The sequence below is a fragment of the Cherax quadricarinatus genome, chromosome 32, assembly GCF_038502225.1.
Source record: "Cherax quadricarinatus isolate ZL_2023a chromosome 32, ASM3850222v1, whole genome shotgun sequence".
NCBI classification, from domain to species: domain Eukaryota; kingdom Metazoa; phylum Arthropoda; class Malacostraca; order Decapoda; family Parastacidae; genus Cherax; species Cherax quadricarinatus.
In genome coordinates, this window is record NC_091323.1 from 34342333 (window position 1) to 34362787 (window position 20455).

General features: G+C 38.9%; 1 protein-coding gene across 1 annotated transcript in view; it reads left to right on the forward strand.

Annotated features, from left to right (window-relative positions):
• The window catches only part of Dnaaf5 (Dynein axonemal assembly factor 5), a 55575-nt gene that overhangs the window by 21689 nt on the left and 13431 nt on the right, over nucleotides 1–20455 (forward strand). Inside the window, exons 7-11 of the mRNA XM_070090675.1 lie at nucleotides 833–1015; nucleotides 5444–5566; nucleotides 14367–14513; nucleotides 15701–15892; nucleotides 19011–19140. Coding sequence (XP_069946776.1) covers nucleotides 833–1015; nucleotides 5444–5566; nucleotides 14367–14513; nucleotides 15701–15892; nucleotides 19011–19140 — 775 coding nt within the window. The remainder of the gene's footprint in view (nucleotides 1–832; nucleotides 1016–5443; nucleotides 5567–14366; nucleotides 14514–15700; nucleotides 15893–19010; nucleotides 19141–20455) is intronic.

Sequence of the window (20455 nt, forward strand, 5' to 3'; positions counted from 1 at the left end):
TGAGCATGATAACATTTATGAAGGGATTCAGGGAAAGTGGTGTAGCCAGACTTGAGTCCTAGAGTTGGAAAGGGCAATGGATGTGAATTGTGTTATCAGCACACTTCTGAAAAGCCGGTGATTGAATGAATGATAGTGAATGTGTTTTCTTTGTGTCACATGCCATGGCAGGAAACAGTCATTGAGGCTAAAAAAAAAAAAATATGAAATTACATTATTCACAATTTCTACTGTTTTGTGAGACTTCTAGGAATGCTATTTCCAGTGAATTTGTTTGGATGACTGCATGATTTGTAATTCATGCATTTGCTTATTTTTATTTTCTTCTTCAAAAACTCACACTTGGGAGAGGAACCTCATCACAATGTTTTATTCTGTCCTGGAGCATTGTCAAGTCACAACTGGGGCAGGAAAATAGAGAATGCCAAAAGACCATATGGTGGGGGCAGGGTAAGAAGCAAGTGGTATAATAGCAACAGTAGTAGTAGTGGATGTAAAATAAGTAGGTATAGTAGTAGTAAAAGTAGTAGTAGTGGCAATAATTATATGGAGGTAATAGCATTAGTAGTGATAGAAGTAATAGTGTAATGGTAGTGAAAGAATTTGTAGTAGTGGTAGTAGTAGTCCAAAAAAACAAAGGAGCACTGCAAGAGATCTACTGGACCTCAGACCTTCCTGGGCAGGACTAATGATAGAGTAATGAGGATGGAGATTAAGCTGCAGTATCTCAACACTAGAGGGCAGAGAAGAACTGCAATAGGCTATCTGGCCCAAGCTATGATAATTCAAGAAATAATTATATTTTGATAATGGTTATTAATATTTTTTCCAGGTCAGAGCCTAAGTTATGAAATGGAGCTTTTTGTCAAAGTGCTTATAGCCTGTGTTCCAAAGAAACAAGATCCATATGTCAGTTTGCGTTGCTTAACAAAACTACGAATGCTTCTGTTGCAAGAAGATCACCCACTTGAGTCAAGTGGTCAGCTTGGATTATGGCTCCCTGATCTTGTCTCAGGTTAGTAAATAGTTTTCTTTAGCTTGTAATATGATTGATATCTTGTGGTGTCAAATCCAAATCTTTATTATAAAGGCTATTACAGTAGAATCTCAATTTAACTGACCTTAATTTAATGAATTTTGGATTTAACAGACAAGATTTGGACAACAGACAAAGTCTGACGATAAAGGACAAAGTTATTGTTTTTAGAAATGAGCATTTCATTGTGTAATGATTTTAAAATAGAATATAACATACTATGTTATATCAGAAACACTTATACTGTTTATAATAATTTTTTGTTGAAAATGTTTACATACTATCTAAAAGTGATAGAATGCTGAGAAAGAATAGTCAACATACAATACCATAATGTAATTTTTAGTTGAAATTTAATAAAAGTAATATACAACATTCCAAACCTAAAATACCTTTGTAAGCTCTTCAGGTGTGGCAAGAAGGAAGTATAGACATGGAGAAAATGTTAAACCTATTTAGAACTAATGGTTGCAGTAGTGTATTGAATATTTGTCACTGTTCCAGAGCAGATGTTAATAGGTAAACAATGAAACCAGGGCCTGTTGTTCAAGTATCAACTTCCCTACCAGCAAATAGTGGAATTCAGCCAAAAAAAAGCTCACTATGTAGATTAACTTAGGATAACCCAATAGTATAGCCAAAGTGACTTATTTCCATGTTTCGATAAGTATTACACCTTAAAATAATGGTAATATAAAATTTTCTTGTAAATTTATATTATAATAGTCTTGAAGGTGCACAGGTGTTTTGGACACAAATTACTTTGTTTATACAGTAGGGCCCCACTTATTCGGCAGGTTAGGTTTCAGGCTACTGCCGGAAAGCAAACTTCACCGGAAAGCAGAACTCCATTTTTTCCATTTATAAATGCATATAAATGCCAGATAACAAGTTTACAGTAACATATATCAAGTTAGCAATAGAACTAGGCATTAAAAAGTAAAATACACACACAATACATCCATTATTTACCTCATAATATTTTTGGTCTTAATGTAGGGCAAAAGGTGAGTAGCCCTCCTGGCCACCCCACCCACACATACTATACTAGGATGCTTAAAGCTCCCTAGAGCGATAAAATTCATATAGTACAGTACACTCATTACTTACCTTAAAATATTTGTAGTCTTAATCGTCTTAATGTAGGGTGAGAGGTGAAAGGTATTTATTTGTAGAAAGTCGTGTGGGAGGTATGGTATCCTACCCAGCCACTTATACCTACTACAACATTAGGCTCTATAGAGCGATAAAATGCATATATAGTACACTCATTAATTACCTTAAAATATTTGTAGTCTTAATATAAGGTGAGAGGTGAGTTTTATTTGTATGAAGTCAGGTTGGGACGTATGGGTAGCCAGGTAGGCCAGCCCTCCCCACCCCACCCACACATAATGTAAACAAACCAGATGAATGCGTCTGGTTTTCGTCACAAGTCCTACAAGTTGCCTGGCTACCACAAGTCCCACAAGTCGCCTGGCTTCCACATCTCGTATTTATGTTAATTTATTCTATTGCGAGGTGTATTTAGATGGATTAAGCAAAATGTCTATATTAATGTTTTATACGATATTTAGTGCTCCTTACAGTGATTATTATTGAGTTATTATTATTATCATTATCAATATGGCATCTTCAAGACTAATAAGACACTCTTAGTGATTTTAATGTGTACCTGCATGCTAGCACAGTGTGTAAGTTTACTTAGGTACAGGTACACATAAGTATAAGTATCGGTTATAATAATAATGTAGGTATGTAGTCCGCCTGGGGTACATACCTACACCTACCTACATAGCTACACGATATTTAATGTGGCCCAGAGCCATATTATTACCATCGACATACTATGTTCACTGAGTTTAATCATTTCTAACAACTACCTTTAGATGCCATCATGAACAAAGGGTGAAGTAATGAATAATTCATACCGAGAATTGTAAACAAAAGCATTATGTATTAACCCGTAAACGGTCCAAACGTATATATGCGTTTTTACCGCTAGTGCCCCAAACGTATATATACGTTTTATGTGTCACACATTTAACATTGCCACGATAAGCCTGAGTCACCTAGACATGAGAGAATGGGTGTGAGCACTCACTGTGTGCCATATTAAAATAATTGGGGATGCCTGGGTACAATATGCTCTTTTTTCCTATTAAAAAAACAATGTTTTTTTTTTTTCTCAAAAAAGTTGGGGCAGTACGGTAGTGAATGTATATATACGTTTGGACCGTTTACGGGTTAAGGGGAGTGACGTAATGTTTTTCCCTCCGCCTGGCTACCACACCTCCACAGTATATAAACAAAATGTTTATGTGTTATGTAACATGTTTCTTATATAATTCTGAAGAAAATATAGATTAATGAAAATGTTTATATTAACGTAAAATAAGACATTTAATGTGCCCAAGAGTGATTATTATTAGCATTACGTAATGTTTTCCCTCCACCCAGCAACCACACCTTTATAGCATATAAACAGCATGTTTATATGCTGTGTAACATGTTTCTTATATAATTTTGAAGAAAACATCATAGATGGATTAACCCTTTCAGGGTCGGCAGTCCGTCTCCAAAACTTGTTCTCAGGGTCAGAAATTTAAAAAAATATATATTATTATTTTTTCTTATGAAATGATAGAGAATCTTTTCCCGATCATAATGACACCAAAGGTATGAAATTTGATGGAAAACTTAAGGAATTATGCTCTCGCGATGTTAGAGGTCTTGAAGATGTTTATGCATCGGTGATTTCACTCACTTTGAGCCCTATTTTCAGCCAGTTCCAGTCGACAGAAATAATAATTATTTCGCTAGAACTTCATTTTTTCTGTCGAATGAGTACAAGAAACCACCCACTTACCGATTTCAACTGTCCAATAAAGTGGTTCGAAATTGGCAATTTTGCCAATTTCACACAAATTTCAAAAGATGCCAATTTCCAAATAGGGTTCAGAATAAACAAGACAGACATTCCTGGCACTAAAATAACATTCCTCTGTTCATTAGTCATGTCCCCAGGCCTTTGTTACATTTCTTTTGCTGTCCACTTTGAATTTTTATTCTCACAAAAAAATAGAAGATTTACTGTTATGCAGACTACTGCATTAGTGTAGAAATGGTATAAATAATATCAGCACACTTGTGAAAGAATATTAGACTCACCAGTTGACGTGTATTGGACACATGGCTTGATTTAATTACTTTTGAACTTTGGCAAAAATCAAACATTTCTGCTACTTTGAGCTCAATTTCAAGGTACTTTTCATTGTGAAACCAATAAAAATCATCTCGATTTCCATTCTATAAAATGAGACCAGGAAAACTAGAATACAACCATAAATAGCATACGTAGCTGTTTTAAACCAAAAACATGGTAGGATTTTTTTTTCTCACACTGACCACATAGACCCATTCTTTCATAAGTAGGCCTACCAGCTTTCTCTCACTAGATTTGAAGGCGCTAGAATTTATGTGTACTAGCACGGCACTAATCCTGGCGTGCAAGCCGTGCTAGTACGGCACCAACCCTGAAAGGGTTAATGAAAATGTCTATATTGACGTAAAATTAGGCATTTAATGTGCCCAAGAGTGATTATTATTACATAATAGAGATGTGCTCATGGAGAATGTAAACAAATCGGGTGGCCCGTGCCGTATTTGAAAGTCCACTTGCCGTATAGAAAGTTTTGGTCATAATTTGAGATCGCCGTATTAGCGGAATGCTGTAAGGCGAAATGCCGAAAAAGGGGGCCCTACTGTATAACCAAGATATTTCCTTGAACCTACATACTCAGTATAACATACTAATTACCCTATGATAACCCAGTATAATCAGACTGATTTATTTCCATGTTTTGAGGAATTTTACACCCTATATCATAAGTGTTTCTTGAACGTGGTGTTAGAATACCAAAGTAGTAAAAAATAGAATAAAAACTATTATTTGTTCCAATTTAAACTACATATTCCAACTGGATCAATGTTGAGCTATGCATTTCCCATGTTTGAAATACTAAAACACCTTGAAACACATCTAATATTTTAAGAAACTAGTGTACATAATGTTAAACATTAAAAACAATAAAACTGAAAAACAATTATAATTTGACATCAGTTAATTGTAAAATGTAAATATCACTGGTGCATTCATTCTGCTGTTACCAATAAGTGAAATTTTTTTTTGCCAGCTTCACCATACCATAAAATCATAAATTTTTATCAGATTCCACTCACTTTAGTCTTATTTGTTTCATAAAAATGCACTCTTTCAGTCTATATAAAAAAATCAGAATCTTGCCACACACAGAGGAAATTAATTTTCAGGGCAAAACATTATTCATTATTGTTTGGTACTGTAATTAATTGCTGAATTTTTGTTTTGTTTTGCTTGTTCCTCAGAATGCATTGCAGTTTTTTTGTCATGGCATGCTGGTGCTACAGCTGAAGCTCTGAGAACAGCCTCTGTAGCCTGTTTAGAGGGTGTTTGCAAAATTGGCGTGTCTGAAATCCGGGTAATTGAAGGTAGAGTGGTCAAGTATTGTTTCAAAAAGCATAATATTTAATCTCTTTTGTATAACAGATTTATTGAGTTTTTCTTTGCACAGAAATAAAAGTTCACATTGCTTGTAGTTTATACATTGTCATCTTATATTCTCTGTACAGTAGACTCTTGTACTGTGTAACATTGTGCTGTTTGGGTTTCCCTAGCTTTGTGGGCTCGGGGATGTTGAGGATGGGGAAGGTTTAGGGGGGAGAGGTTGAGGCTGTGGCGTATGATGTCAGTGGCCCTGTAAACCTCCAACAACAACATTGTTTTGTTTGAGCGCTGAACTTAACTGATACAATTTGTTTTCTTTAATCACTGAACATAACTGATACAGCTTTAGTATCTACATATTGTTTAATCACTGAACATAACTGATACAGGTTTAGTATCTACATATCGTAGATGTACTAAGCTGGTATTGTCTGGCTAAGTCCATGGAAATCGTCTTTTTCTTCTCAGCACTGTCCTTTGGACTTATTTTCTTAGGACCCATGGTTAGAAAAAAGAAATTTGGCCAGATGACTGTAAAAAAAATGCAAGCAAGCATGAGAGAACTGCTCCTACAGCAATGTTTTGGCATCAGCTGTGCCAACTAGTGGCAGCATTCTGAATTATTATTACGTACGTATTATGTAGTATATAGGTAGTAGGTTGGTAGACAGCAACCACCCAGGGAGGTACTACCGTCCTGCCAAGTGAGTGTAAAACGAAAGCCTGTAATTGTTTTACATGATGGTAGGATTGCTGGTGTCTTTTGTCTGTCTCATAAATATGCAAGATTACAGGCATGTCTTGCTACTTCTACTTACACTTAGGTCACACTACACATACATGTACATGTTTATTTATACACACTCATCTGAGTTTTCTTTGATTTTATCTTAATAGTTCTTGGTCTTATTACTTTTCCTTTTATATCCATGGGGAAGTGGACTAAGAATCTTTCCTCCGTAAGCCATGCGTGTTGTAAAAGTCAACTAAAATGCCGGGAACAATGGGCTAGTAACCCCTTTTCCTGTAAAGATTACTAAAAAGAAAATTGTCAAAGTGGGAAGTCTGAATGTGCGTGGATGTTGTGCAAATGATAAGAAAGAGATGATTGTGGATGTTATGAATGAGAAGAAGCTGGATGTCCTGGCTTTAAGTAAAACAAAGCTGAAGGGGGTGGGAAAGTTTCAATGGAGAGGAATAAATGGGATTAGATCAGGGATTTCAGATAGAGTTAGAGCTAAAGAAGGAGTAGCAATAATGTTGAAGGATAAGATATGGCAGGAAAAGAGGGACTATAAATGTATTAATTCAAGGATTATGTGGAGTAAAATAAAGGTTGGATGTGAAAAGTGGGTTATAGTAAGCGTATATGCACCTGGAGAAGCAAGAAGTGTAGAGGAAAGAAAGAGATTTTTGGAAATGTTGAGTGAATGCATGGGGAGTTTTGAACCAAGTGTGAGAGTACTTGTGGTTGGGAATTTCAGTGCTAAAGTGGGAAAAATGTTGTGGAGGGAGTAGTAGGTAAATTTGGGGTGCCAGGGGTAAATGTAAATGGGGAGCCTTTAATTGAGCTATGTGTAGAAAGAGATTTGGTAATAAGTAATACATATTTTATGAAAAAAGAGGATAAATAAATATACAAGGTATGATGTAGCACGTAATGAAAGTAGTTTGTTAGATTATGTATTGGTGGATAAAAGGTTGATGGGTAAGCTCCAGGATGTACATGTTTATAGTGGGGCAACTGCTATATCGGATCATTATTTAGTTGTAGCTACAGTTAGAGTAAGAGATAGATGGGACAAGAGGAAGGTGGCAACAACAAGTAAGAGGGAAGTGAAAGTGTATAAACTAAGGGAGGAGGAAGTTCGGGTGAGATATGAGCGACTATTGGCAGAAAGGTGGGCTAGTGCAAAGATGAGTAGTGGGGGGTTGAAGAGGGTTGGATGAGTTTTACAAATGCAGTATTAGAATGTGGGGCAGAAGTTTGTGGTTATAGGAGGGTGGGGGCAGGAGGAAAGAGGAGTGATTGGTGGAATGATGAAGTAAAGGGTGTGATAAAAGAGAAAAAGTTAGCTTATGAGAGGTTTTTACAAAGCAGAAGTGTTATAAGAAGAGCAGAGTATATGGAGAGTAAAAGAAAGGTGAAGAGAGTGGTGATAGAGTGCAAAAGGAGAGCAGATGATAGAATGGGAGAGGCACTGTCAAGAAATTTTAATGAAAATAAGAAAAATTTTTGGAGTGAGTTAAACAAGTTAAGAAAGCCTAGGGAACGTATGGATTTGTCAGTTAAAAACAGAGTAGGGGAGTTAGTAGATGGGGAGAGGGAGGTATTAGGTAGATGGCGAGAATATTTTGAGGAACTTTTAAATGTTGAGGAAGAAAGGGAGGTGGTAATTTCATGCACTGGCCAGGGAGGTATACCATCTTTTAGGAGTGAAGAAGAGCAGAATGTAAGTGTGGGGGAGGTACGTGAGGCATTACATAGAATGAAAGGGGGTAAAGCAGCTGGAACTGATGGGATCATGACAGAAATGTTAAAAGCAGGGGGGAATATAGTGTTGGAGTGGCTGGTACTTTTGTTTAATAAATGTATGAAAGAGGGGAAGGTACCTAGGGATTGGCGGAGAGCATGTATAGTCCCTTTATATATAGGGAAGGGGGACAAAAGAGATTGTAAAAATTATAGAGGAATAAGTTTACTGAGTATACCAGGAAAAGTGTACGGTAGGGTTATACAGTGGACCCTCGCCTAACGAACGCATTGCGTAACGTTAAATCGCTTAGCGATACATTTTAACGCAAAAATTTTGCCTCGGTTAGCGCTAAAAAACTCGCTCAATGCGATTCGTTCGAGATGCTTCCATGTGCGGCCTGAGCCCGCCTCACTTGTTCCGTGGGTGCCAGTGTTTACAAGCCAGCCACCGCGGTCGCTTCCAAGCATACAATCGGAACATTTCATATTATCACAGCCTTTTTTAGTGATTGCACCTGCAAAATAAGTCACCATGGGCCCCAAGAAAGCTTCTAGTGTCAACCCTACAGCAAAAAGGGTGAGAATTACTATGGATATGAAGAAAGAGATCATTGCTAAGTATGAAAGTGGAGTGCGTGTCTCCTAGCTGGCCAGGTTGTACACAAAACCCCAATCAACCATTGCTACTATTGTGGCCAAGAAAACGGCAATCATGGAAGCTGTTCTTGCCAAAGGTGCAACTTTGTTTTCGAAACAGAGATCGCAAGTGATAGAAGATGTTGAGAGACTGTTATTGGTGTGGATAAACGAAAAACAGATAGCAGGAGATAGCATCTCTCAAGCGATCATATGTGAAAAGGCTAGGAAGTTGCATGAGGATTTAATTAGAAAAATGCCTGCAATTAGTGATGATGTGAGTGAATTTAAGGCCAGCAAAGGTTGATTTGAGAGATTTAAGAAGCGTAGTGGCATACATAGTGTGATAAGGCATGGTGAGGCTGCCAGTTTGGACCACAAAGCAGCTGAAAAATATGTGCAGGAATTCAAGGAGTACATAGACAGTGAAGGACTGAAACCTGAACAAGTGTTAAATTGTGACGAAACAGGCCTGTTTTGGAAGAAAATGCCAAGCAGGGCCTACATTACTCAGGAGGAAAAGGCACTCCCAGGACATAAGCCTATGAAAGACAGGCTTACTCTTGTTCATGTGTGCTAATGCTAGTGGTGATTGCAAAGTGAAGCCTTTATTGGTGTATCACTCTGAAACTCCCAGAGTGTTCAGGAAAAACAATGTCCTCAAGGCTAATTTGTGTGTGCTGTGGAGGGCAAACAGTAAGGCATGGGTCACTAGGGACTTTTTCTATGACTGGTTGCACCATGCATTTTTCCCCCACTGTGAAAAATTATCTAATTGAAAAGAAATTAGACCTTAAGTGCCTCCTGGTATTAGACAATGCTCCTTGTCATCCTTCAGACGTGGCAGAGCGACTTTCTGCGGAAATGACCTTCATTAAGGTCAAGTTTTTGCCTCCTAATACCACTCCTCTCCTGCAGCCCATGGACCAGCAGGTCATTTCCAACTTCAAGAAACTGTACACAAAAGCTCTGTTTGAAAGGTGCTTTGTAGTGACCTCAGAAACTCAGTTGACTCTAAGAGAGTTTTGGAGAGATCACTTTAGCATCCTCAATTGTGTAAACATTATAGGTAAGGCTTGGGAGGAAGTGACTAAGAGGACCTTGAACTCTGCTTGGAAGAAACTGTGGCCAGAATGTGTAGGCAAAAGGGATTTTGAAGGGCTTGAGGCTAACCCTGGGAATCCTATGCCAGTTGAGGAATCCATTGTGGCATTGGGGAAGTCCTTGGGGTTGGAGGTTAGTGGGGAGGATGTGGAAGAGTTGGTGGAGGAGGACAGTGAAGAACTAACCACTGATGAGCTGCTAGATCATCTTCAACAGCAAGAGGCAAGACCTGAGGAAACTGCTTCGGAGGAGGGGATAGAGAAATTGAAGAAGTTACCTACTTCAAAGATTAAGGAAATGTGTGCAATGTGGCTTAAAGTGCAAACCTTTTTTGATGAAAATCACCCTCACACAGCTATTGCAATCCGTGCTGGTGAATATTACACTGACAATGTTGTGAAACACTTTAGGAATGTCATAAAGGAACGGGAGGTACAGGCCTCTATGGACAGATATGTTGTGCGACAGAGGTCCATTGACTCTCAGGCTGGTCCTAGTGGCATTAAAAGAAGAAGGGAAGTAACCCCGGAAAAGGACTTGCCACCTCAAGTCCTAATGGAAGGGGATTCCCCTTCTAAACTTTAACACCATCCACAGTCTCCCCTCCTCCCATCCCATCAATCATCACCAGATCTTCAATAAAGGTAAGTGTCATGTAACTGTGCATGTCTTCTTCAGTTTGTGTGTATTAAAATTAATATTTCATGTGGTAAAAATTTTTTTTGGTTCATACTTTGGGGTGTCAGGAACGGATTAATTTGATTTCCATTATTTCTTATGGGGAAAATTAAATCGGCTAACGATAATTTCTCCTAACGTTGAGCTCTCAGGAACGGATTAATAGCGTTAGGCAAGGGTCCACTGTAATTGAAAGAATTAGAGGTAAGACAGAATGTAGGATTGCAGATGAGCAAGGAGGTTTCAGAGTGGGTAGGGGATGTGTAGATGAAGTGTTTACATTGAAACATATACGTGAACAGTATTTAGATAAAGGTAGGGAAGTTTTCATTGCATTTATGGATTTAGAAAAGGCATTTTATAGTGGATAGGGGAGCAATGTGGCAGATGTTGCAAGTACATATATATGGAATAGGTGGTAAGTTACTAAATGCTGTAAAGAGCTTTTATGAGGATAGAGAAGCTCAGGTTAGGGTGTGCAGAAGAGAGGGAGACTACTTCCCGGTAAAAGTAGGTCTTAGACAGGGATGTGTAATGTCTCCATGGTTGTTTAATATATTTATAGATGGGGTTGTAAAAGAAGTAAATGCTAGGGTGTTCGGGAGAGTGGTAGGATTAAATTATGGGGAATCAAATACAAAATGGGAATTGACAGTTACTTTTTGCTGATGATACTGTGCTTACGGGAGATTCTAAAGAAAAATTGCAAAGGTTAGTGGATGAGTTTGGGAGTGTGTGTAAAGGTAGAAAGTTGAAAGTGAACATAGAAAAGAGTAAGGTGATGAGGGTATCAAATGATTTAGATAAAGAAAAATTGGATATCAAATTGGGGGGGAGGAGGAGTATGGAAGAAGTGAATGTTTTCAGATACTTGGGAGTTGACGTGTCGGCGGATGGATTTATGAAGGATGAGGTTAATCATAGAATTGGCGAGGGAAAAAAGGTGAGTGGTGCGTTGAGGTATATGTGGAGTCAAAAAATGTTATCTATGGAGGCAAAGAAGGGAATATATGAAAGTATAGTAGTACCAACACTCTTATATGGGTGTGAAGCTTGGGTTGTGAATGCAGCAGTGAGGAGGCGGTTGGAGGCAGTAGAGATGTCCTGTCTAAGGGCAATGTGTGGTGTAAATATTATGCAGAAAATTCGGAGTGTGGAAATTAGGAGAAGGTGTGGAGTTAATAAAAGTATTAGTCAGTGGGCTGAAGAGGGGTTGTTGAGGTGGTTTGGTCATTTAGAGAGAATGGATCAAAGTAGAATGACATGGAGAGCATTTAAATCTGTAGGAGAAGGAAGGCGGGGTAGGGGACGTCCTCGAAAAGGTTGGAAGGAAGAGGTAAGGGAGGTTTTGTGGGCGAGGGGCTTGGACTTCCAGCAGGCATGCATGAGCGTGTTCAATAGGAGTGAATGGAGACGAATGGTATTTGGGACCTGACGATCTGTTGGAGTGTGAGCATGTTAATATTTAGTGAAGGGATTCAGGGAAACTGGTTATTTTTATGTAGGCAGACTTGAGTCCTGGAAATGGGAAGTACAATGCCTGCACTCTAAAGGAGGGGTTTGGGATATTGGCAGTTTGGAGGGATATGTTGTGTATTTTTTTACGTATATGCTTCTAAACTGTTGTGTTCTGAGCACCTCTGCAAAAACAGTGATTATGTGTGAGTGAGCTGAAAGTGTTGAATGATGATGAAAGTATTTTCTTTTTGGGGATTTTGTTTCTTTTTGGGCCACCCTGCCTTGGTGGGAGATGGCCGACTTGTTGAAAAAAAAAAATTATGTATTATTATTATTAGTAATTTAGGGAACTGAAGCTCTGTCGTTATTATGATGATAATACAGTGGACCCCCGCATACCGATTTTAATCCGTGCAAGAGGGCTCATTGGTATGCGAAATAATCGGTATGCGAATGAATTTTCCCCATAAGAAATAATGGAAATCAAATTAATCCGTGCAAGACACCCAAAAGTATGAAAAAAAAATTTTTACCACATGAAATATACATTTTCCTACACACAAAGAGAAGGATACATGCACAATAGTAGAGTAGTACATGCACAGTATATATTGTGCATGTACTAGTCTACTAAATGAAGAATAAATGACACTTACCTTTATTGAAGATGCAGCAATGACTGATGAGACACTGTGTCCTGGGAGTGCGTTTTCCTCCTGAGTACTCTAGGTCCTGTTTGGCATTTTCTTCCAGAACAGGCCTTATCACACTGTGTATGTCACTACGATTCTTAAATCTCTCAAACCAACCTTTGCTGGCTTTAAATTCACCAATGTGAGCACTAGTTCCAGGCATTTTTCCCTGTTCACCTGGGTGTTAGTCGACTGGTGTGGGTTGCATCCTGGGAGACAAGATTAAGGGCCCCAGTGGAAATAAGTTAGACAGTCTTCGATGACACTGACTTTTTTGGGTTATCCTGGGTGGCAAATCCTCTGGGGTTAATTGTTTCTTGGTATATTCTCAATAAGCCACACCAACAACAGTGCTACAGCAGCAGCAGACGATGCTACAGCAGCAGCAGCAGCTGACAGTGCAGCAGCAGCAGACGATGCTACAGCAGCAGCAGCAGCTGACAGTGCAGCAGCAGCAGCAGCTGTACCACCAATAGTAGCGATGGTTGATTGGGGTTCATTATACAACCTGGCCAGCTCGGAGACACGCACTCCACTTTCATACTTATCAATGATCTTTTTCTTCATCTCTATAGTAATTCTCACCCTTATTGCTGTAGGGTTGGCACTAGAAGCTTTCTTGGGGCCCATGGTCACTTATTTTCCAGATAAAATCACCAAAAACACTGTAATAATACAAAATGTTACGATTGTATGCTTGGATGCTACCGCGGAGGCTGGCTGGTAAACAATGCCACCTGCGGAACATGTGAGGCTGGCTAAGGCGCACATTGGATGCGTCTCGGACGAACAGCGGTGAGCGGGTTTTTGAGCGGTATGCGAGGCAAAATTTTTGCGATTAAAGTGAGCGGTATGCGGAATAAACGGTATGTGATGCCAACGGTATGCGGGGGTCCACTGTATTATTATTATCATTATTAGGTAACTGGAGCACAGATCCAATTCCCTAGACGAAGAGCCCCTCACCAGTGTCAAGGAACCTTGATGGTGAGGGGCTCTTGATCTAGGGAATTGGATCTGTGCTCTATATAATTAATAATAATAATAATTATTATTATTATTATTATAATAATAATAACGAACACCGGCAACTCTGCACTGTTTACCTCGCTGTGGGAGCAGTTCTCTCATGCTTTGCTTACATTTTTGACAGTCATTTGGCGAAATTTTGTTTTTCTAAGCATGGGTCATAAGAAAGTAAGTGTAAAGGACAGTGCTGATAAGAAAAAGAGGATGATTTCCATGGAATTAAAGCATGAAATCGTAGATAAACCAGCGAGGTGTCCAGGTTTTGCGTTGATGGGGAAGCGGAGGGAGCTGGCTCGTAACTCAGAGCAAAAAATCGACCCAGGGACGGCTCGTATCTCAAAAAACTCATATGTTGGGACACTCATAAGTTAAGGTTCCACTGTATATAAAAGTCAAGGATTTCTCCAGTAGAAAATCAGATCAAATCACAGTCTCACTCACAAATGAGAAAACAGTTAAAAATTATTGTTAGAGTTATTAATTTAATGTAACAAATTAAATATACATGAGGTAAAGTGTAATAGTTTGAATAATACAATAGAATTGTAAAAAAGTGGAAAGCCAATAAGTGTGCACTATACTGTACTATATATACAGTAGTAAAAAAAAATGAAATGAAAATGTCATAAGTAGATTTTGCTGAGTAGGAGTAATTTTTGGCATTCACAATTGTAGGACTGAAATTTATATAGATGCTTTACTTCTTTACAGAGTTGAAGAAGTGCTTGACCCTCATTCCTGCCTTAATAGAGGATGATGCAGAAGATACTCGTTACTTCTCTTGTGATGTTATCTATTCCATGTCCATGAATTACCCTCAGTTAATTGATTCTCAAAAGTTGCATGTATTAGCTGAAAGTAAGTACACGTAAATTTAAATCTTTATACAATGTACAGTGGTACCTCGAGTTTCGAACAGCTCCCAACTCAAACGATTATGTAAGTGTGTTTTTGTAAGTGCTTTTGTAAATGTATTTTTTGGGGTCTGAAACGAACTAATCTAATTTACATTATTCCTTATGGGAACAAATTTGTTCGGTATCAGCATTTGAACAACCTTCTGGAACGAATTAAGTTCGTAACTCGAGGTACCACTGTATTTATATATGTGCATATATATGGCTTCCAGCAGGCATGCGTGAGCGTGTTCGATAGGAGTGAATGGAGACGAATGGTATTTGGGACTTGATGATCTGTTGGAGTGTGAGCAGGGTAATATTTAGTGGAGGGATTCAGGGAAGCCGGTTATTTTTTATATAGCCGGACTTGAATCCTGGAAATGGGAAGTACAATGCCTGCACTCTAAAGGAGGGGTTCAGGATATTGACAGTTTGGAGGGATATGTTGTGTATCTTTATATGTATATGCTTCTAAGCTGTTGTGTTCTGAGCACCTCTGCAGAAACAGTGATTATGTGTGAGTGAGGTGAAGGAGTTGAATGATGATGAAAGTATTTTCTTTTTGGGGATTTTCTTTCTTTTTGGGTCACCCTGTCTCAGTGGGAGATGGCCGACTTGTTAAAAAAAAAAAAAAATGTATATGTATGTATTAACCCCCTTCTCCTGTATAAATTACTAAACGTAAAAGGAAGAAAACTTTTCTCCTTTTTCGGGTCACCCTGCCTCGATGGGAGACAGTCAGTGTATTAATAAAAAAAATACATGTATGTTTGTTTTTGGGACTTGACGAGTTGTTGGAGCATGAGCAAGGTAATATTTTATGAAGGGATTCAAGGAAACCAGTTAGCTGAACTTGAGTCCTGGAGGTGGAAAGTACAGTGCCTATACTCTCAAGGAGTCGTTTAGGATATTTGTTGTTTGGAGGGATATCTGAACTGTCATATTTGCATGCCTCTGGCAAGACAGTGAAAGTGTCTGTCTCCCACCCTTCCTTGGTGGGAAATGGCCAGTTATGTATATGTGTATGCATTTTTTATTGTTTTTGTTTTATTATTGTAGAAAAAATTAAAGGAAATGCTGATATACATCACTACATATTTATGTTATCTAAGAGTTTTGCTCTGACTCAACCTGTCATTCTTGCAGAACTAGTGAAGAGGTTTGACGATGTATCACAAAGGATACGACTGAAAGCAGCTCAGGTTTTAGCAGTGTTATTTGAAAACTTGCCAGAAAATTATGATTCTAGATTACATTCTGGCCAACTGCAAGACCTCTATAAAGATGCTGTTATATTTTTAGATGATACTGATGATAAACTCCAGGAAGCTGTTTCATGTAAGTAATTTTGTTCAAGGTAATAAAAACTTAGTACAGTGGACCCCCGGTTAACGATATTTTTTCATTCCAGTAGTATGTTCAGGTGCCAGTAGTGACGGAATTTGTTCCCATAAGAAATATTGTGAAGTAGATTAGTCCATTTCAGACCCCCAAACATACACGTACAAACGCACTTACATAAATACACTTACATAATTGGTCGCATTTGGAGGTGATCGTTATGCGGGGGTCCACTGTACTAAATTGCTTTGTCATGCATTAAACCTGTTATTCCAGAAAAGTATAGCTATCCACACCTTCCTTGGATCAAACATGATAACCTCCCTTTCACCTTTGAGTTCAGCACTTCACATTAATCTAATAATGATAGTAATAATGTTAAACTAGACATAACAATCTGTATCTCAGTGTTCATCTCCTGCTAAGGCAGGGTGACCCAAAGAAGAAAACACATTCACTGTTATTCACTCGGTCACAGTGTTGAAAGCTGTTAGTCTGAGCTGGCAGACTTCAGTAGTGTCAGTCTGAGCTGGCAGACTTCAGTAGTGTCAGTCTGAGCTGGCAGACTTCAGTAGTGTCAGTCTGAGATGGCAGACTTCAGTAGTGTCAGTCTGAGATGGCAGACTTCAGTAGTGTCAGTCTGAGATGGCAGACTTCAGTAGTGTCAGTCTGAGATGGCAGACTTCAGTAGTGTCAGTCTGAGATGGCAGACTTCAGTAGTGTCAGTCTGAGATGGCAGACTTCAGTAGTGTCAGTCTGAGATGGCAGACTTCAGTAGTGTCAGTCTGAGATGGCAGACTTCAGTAGTGTCAGTCTGAGATGGCAGACTTCAGTAGTGTCAGTCTGAGATGGCAGACTTCAGTAGTGTCAGTCTGAGATGGCAGACTTCAGTAGTGTCAGTCTGAGATGGCAGACTTCAGTAGTGTCAGTCTGAGATGGCAGACTTCAGTAGTGTCAGTCTGAGATGGCAGACTTCAGTAGTGTCAGTCTGAGATGGCAGACTTCAGTAGTGTCAGTCTGAGATGGCAGACTTCAGTAGTGTCAGTCTGAGATGGCAGACTTCAGTAGTGTCAGTCTGAGATGGCAGACTTCAGTAGTGTCAGTCTGAGATGGCAGACTTCAGTAGTGTCAGTCTGAGATGGCAGACTTCAGTAGTGTCAGTCTGAGATGGCAGACTTCAGTAGTGTCAGTCTGAGATGGCAGACTTCAGTAGTGTCAGTCTGAGATGGCAGACTTCAGTAGTGTCAGTCTGAGATGGCAGACTTCAGTAGTGTCAGTCTGAGATGGCAGACTTCAGTAATGTCAGTCTGAGATGGCAGACTTCAGTAGTGTCAGTCTGAGATGGCAGACTTCAGTAGTGTCAGTCTGAGATGGCAGACTTCAGTAGTGTCAGTCTGAGATGGCAGACTTCAGTAGTGTCAGTCTGAGATGGCAGACTTCAGTAGTGTCAGTCTGAGATGGCAGACTTCAGTAGTGTCAGTCTGAGATGGCAGACTTCAGTAGTGTCAGTCTGAGATGGCAGACTTCAGTAGTGTCAGTCTGAGATGGCAGACTTAAGTAGTGTCAGTCTGAACTGGCAGACTTAAGTAGTGTCAGTCTGAACTGGCAGACTTAAGTAGTGTCAGTCTGAACTGGCAGACTTCAGTAGTGTCAGTCTGAGATGGCAGACTTCAGTAGTGTCAGTCTGAGATGGCAGACTTCAGTAGTGTCAGTCTGAACTGGCAGACTTAAGTAGGGTAATGAGAAAATCATCAAGTATCCAGTAAAGGTTCATCAGCAACAGGAACTGTAATGGTTGTGTTCCTGCATAGCTGGAAGAATTACTATCGTTTGGGAATTGCCATCTTTTAAAGATAGCCTATCCCATACACAGGAGTAGTGGAATTTGTATGAAGATATTTCCATTATCTTAGAGCAGGGACGAGAAAAATTATACATAAAAGACCGGAAAGAAAGGGGAGGAGAAAAATTTGGATGACATAATAAATCTAACTGTAGATAGGGGAAAGATAAAGATGGGAGATAGAAAGGGAAGGATGGGGGACAGGGGGAAGGGGTTGCATTCCCAGAAATCCAGTGAATCTAAAATTTTCAAATTCAACATTATGTTAGCATAATGAATTTTGTTTCAGATTTAGACCCATTTTGTATTTTCGGAAGCCTTTCTTTAAATATTATGCTAATGTGCTTAATCTTACTGTTGGGACCCCCAAAATTAAAAGTTGCAATTTTAAAAACAAATTCTTCTGAAATGGCAGAGAATCTTTTTCTGAAGGTGATACCAAAAATACAGAAATTTGAAGGAAAACTTATGGAATTGCACAGGCACAAAGTTGGCAGTCTGGGTGCAATTTACACATTAGCAGTTTCACCCACTTTGAGTTTTATTGTAAGCTAATTCCACCAAGTTTTTAGGTATTTCACTAGTATGCTGTCAGTTCTGTCAATTGAGCACAAGGAAACCACCCATTTGTGCATCAGAACTACCCAAGAAAATGCACAGAATTCAGAAATTTGGCCAATTTTTTCACAGAATTCAACATATTCCAATTTAAAACAGTCCACAATAAATGTTATGTATTCCAGCCACTAAAGCAATCTTTCCTCTGTTCACCAATCATGCATCAATAACAAAGATTTACATGAGAAACAGTGAAAGGGCTCACCTTTATATTCATAAAAAAAAAAATGGCCATAAAAATAGATTTGGGTGAGGAAGCTATTGAGTGTATTTTGGCCAGAATCTTCTGGTTAGTTTTCAAGTCCAAAGAAATAGGGACTACAAATTATCTAATTTATTTGGTCGTTACTAATGAGCAAGTGCATTGGATGACAGAATCCCATGAATATGTGGTTTGATTATTGTCTGTTATAGAAGGCATACTTTTAAAATATTTTGATGCTCTCAATCTTGAGTGATAAAAAAAAAAAAAAAGAGGAAATAGTTTTTAGCCCATTTTTACATGCTATACATTAGGTGAATATGTTTGCTGCTTTGGGTTACCATAATTTTGTGGGAAATGGCCTGTGTGTTACTGGCAGAATTTTAAAAAATTAAAAATTAATTATTCATTTCTCTCCATTTATGTATACTCATGTACTCCTGTTTTGTCAGCTACTCTGGAAACAATGGGGAGGGCATGTCCAGAACTGCTCATCACAGCACTGGAGAAAGATATCCATAAGTATCGAAATGCACACCGCTGCCATAAACTCATCGAGACTCTGAAAACACTGCAGCTAAAGTGAATAATTAATTTGTTTCCAGACTAATTTTTATTAAAATATTTGAGGATCATGTTTAATATTAAATGATAAATATATATGTCTATATTTAAATACTGTATATGTTCTGTCAATGAAAGAATGTCGTTTTACACTCTGGAATAAAATAAAAATTATTGGCGCCAATAGGTAAATCAGGATTGCAGCATTTGTGCATCATATAGAAAATATGATGCACAAATGCTGCAAATACATTTCTATATAGGAATATATTTGGGCTATCAGAATGTTTATTTGCAAATTTTGTGATAGTGTGTGTAATGTATTTTAATGAACTATATACTGTAAGCCTACGATAGGTATGTGCACTACAGTGGTTCCTCAGTAATCGTCCGGCCTGAAAGTTGTCCATTTCGGAAATAGTCCCGTTATTTTGTCTAAACATTGGCTTGCAAATGGCCCATTAACTCGCTAATCGTCTTTCGTCCTGGACACGTACTCACGGCTCTGAGCTGCGTCATCCTCCCTTCCCAGCCAGTGTGCCATTGTTTACCAGTGAGCGACGGTCCCCTCATGTGTTCATACGAAATATTTCATAATACAGTGGTCCCCCACTTTTCGTAGTTCCTGGCAGTCGTAAAATTCGCCAATCATAGGGGTATTTTCGTATAACATTGACTTGCTTTTCATAGGTTGACTCGCGAGTCGTAGTTCATCTGGGATGCGTACCCACGGCGTGAGCCGGGGCAGCAGCCAGTCTGGCATTGTTTACCAGTGAGCGAAGGTCCCCTCACGTGCTCCAGCGAAATATTTCATAACATTCCATTTATTTTAGTGCTTGCAAGTACTAAATAAGCTACCATGGCTCCAAAGAAAGCTCCTAGTGCCAAGCCTGTGGTAAAGAAGGTGAGAAATACGATTGAATTTAAGAAAACCATCATTGAACAATATGAAAGTGGTACAAGTGTGGCCGAACTGTCCAGGATGTATAAGAAACCCTACACAACCTTATGTTCCATAGTGGCCAAGAAAAAGGAAATAAAGGATGCTGTTGTTGCAAAGGGAGTAACTATGCTGACAAAAATGAGATCACCAGTACTGGAAGAGGTTGAGAAGTTATTATTGGTGTGGATAAATGAGAAACAATTAGCAGGAGATACTCTTATGACTTCGATTATTTGTGAAAAGGCTAGGCAGTTGCATGAAGATTTGGTAAAGAAATTGCCTGCAAATAGTGGTGAAGTGAGTGAATTTAAGGCCAGCAAAGGCTGGTTTGAGAGATTTAAGAACCGTACTCGCATACACAGTGTGGTAAGGCATGGTGAGGCTGCCAGT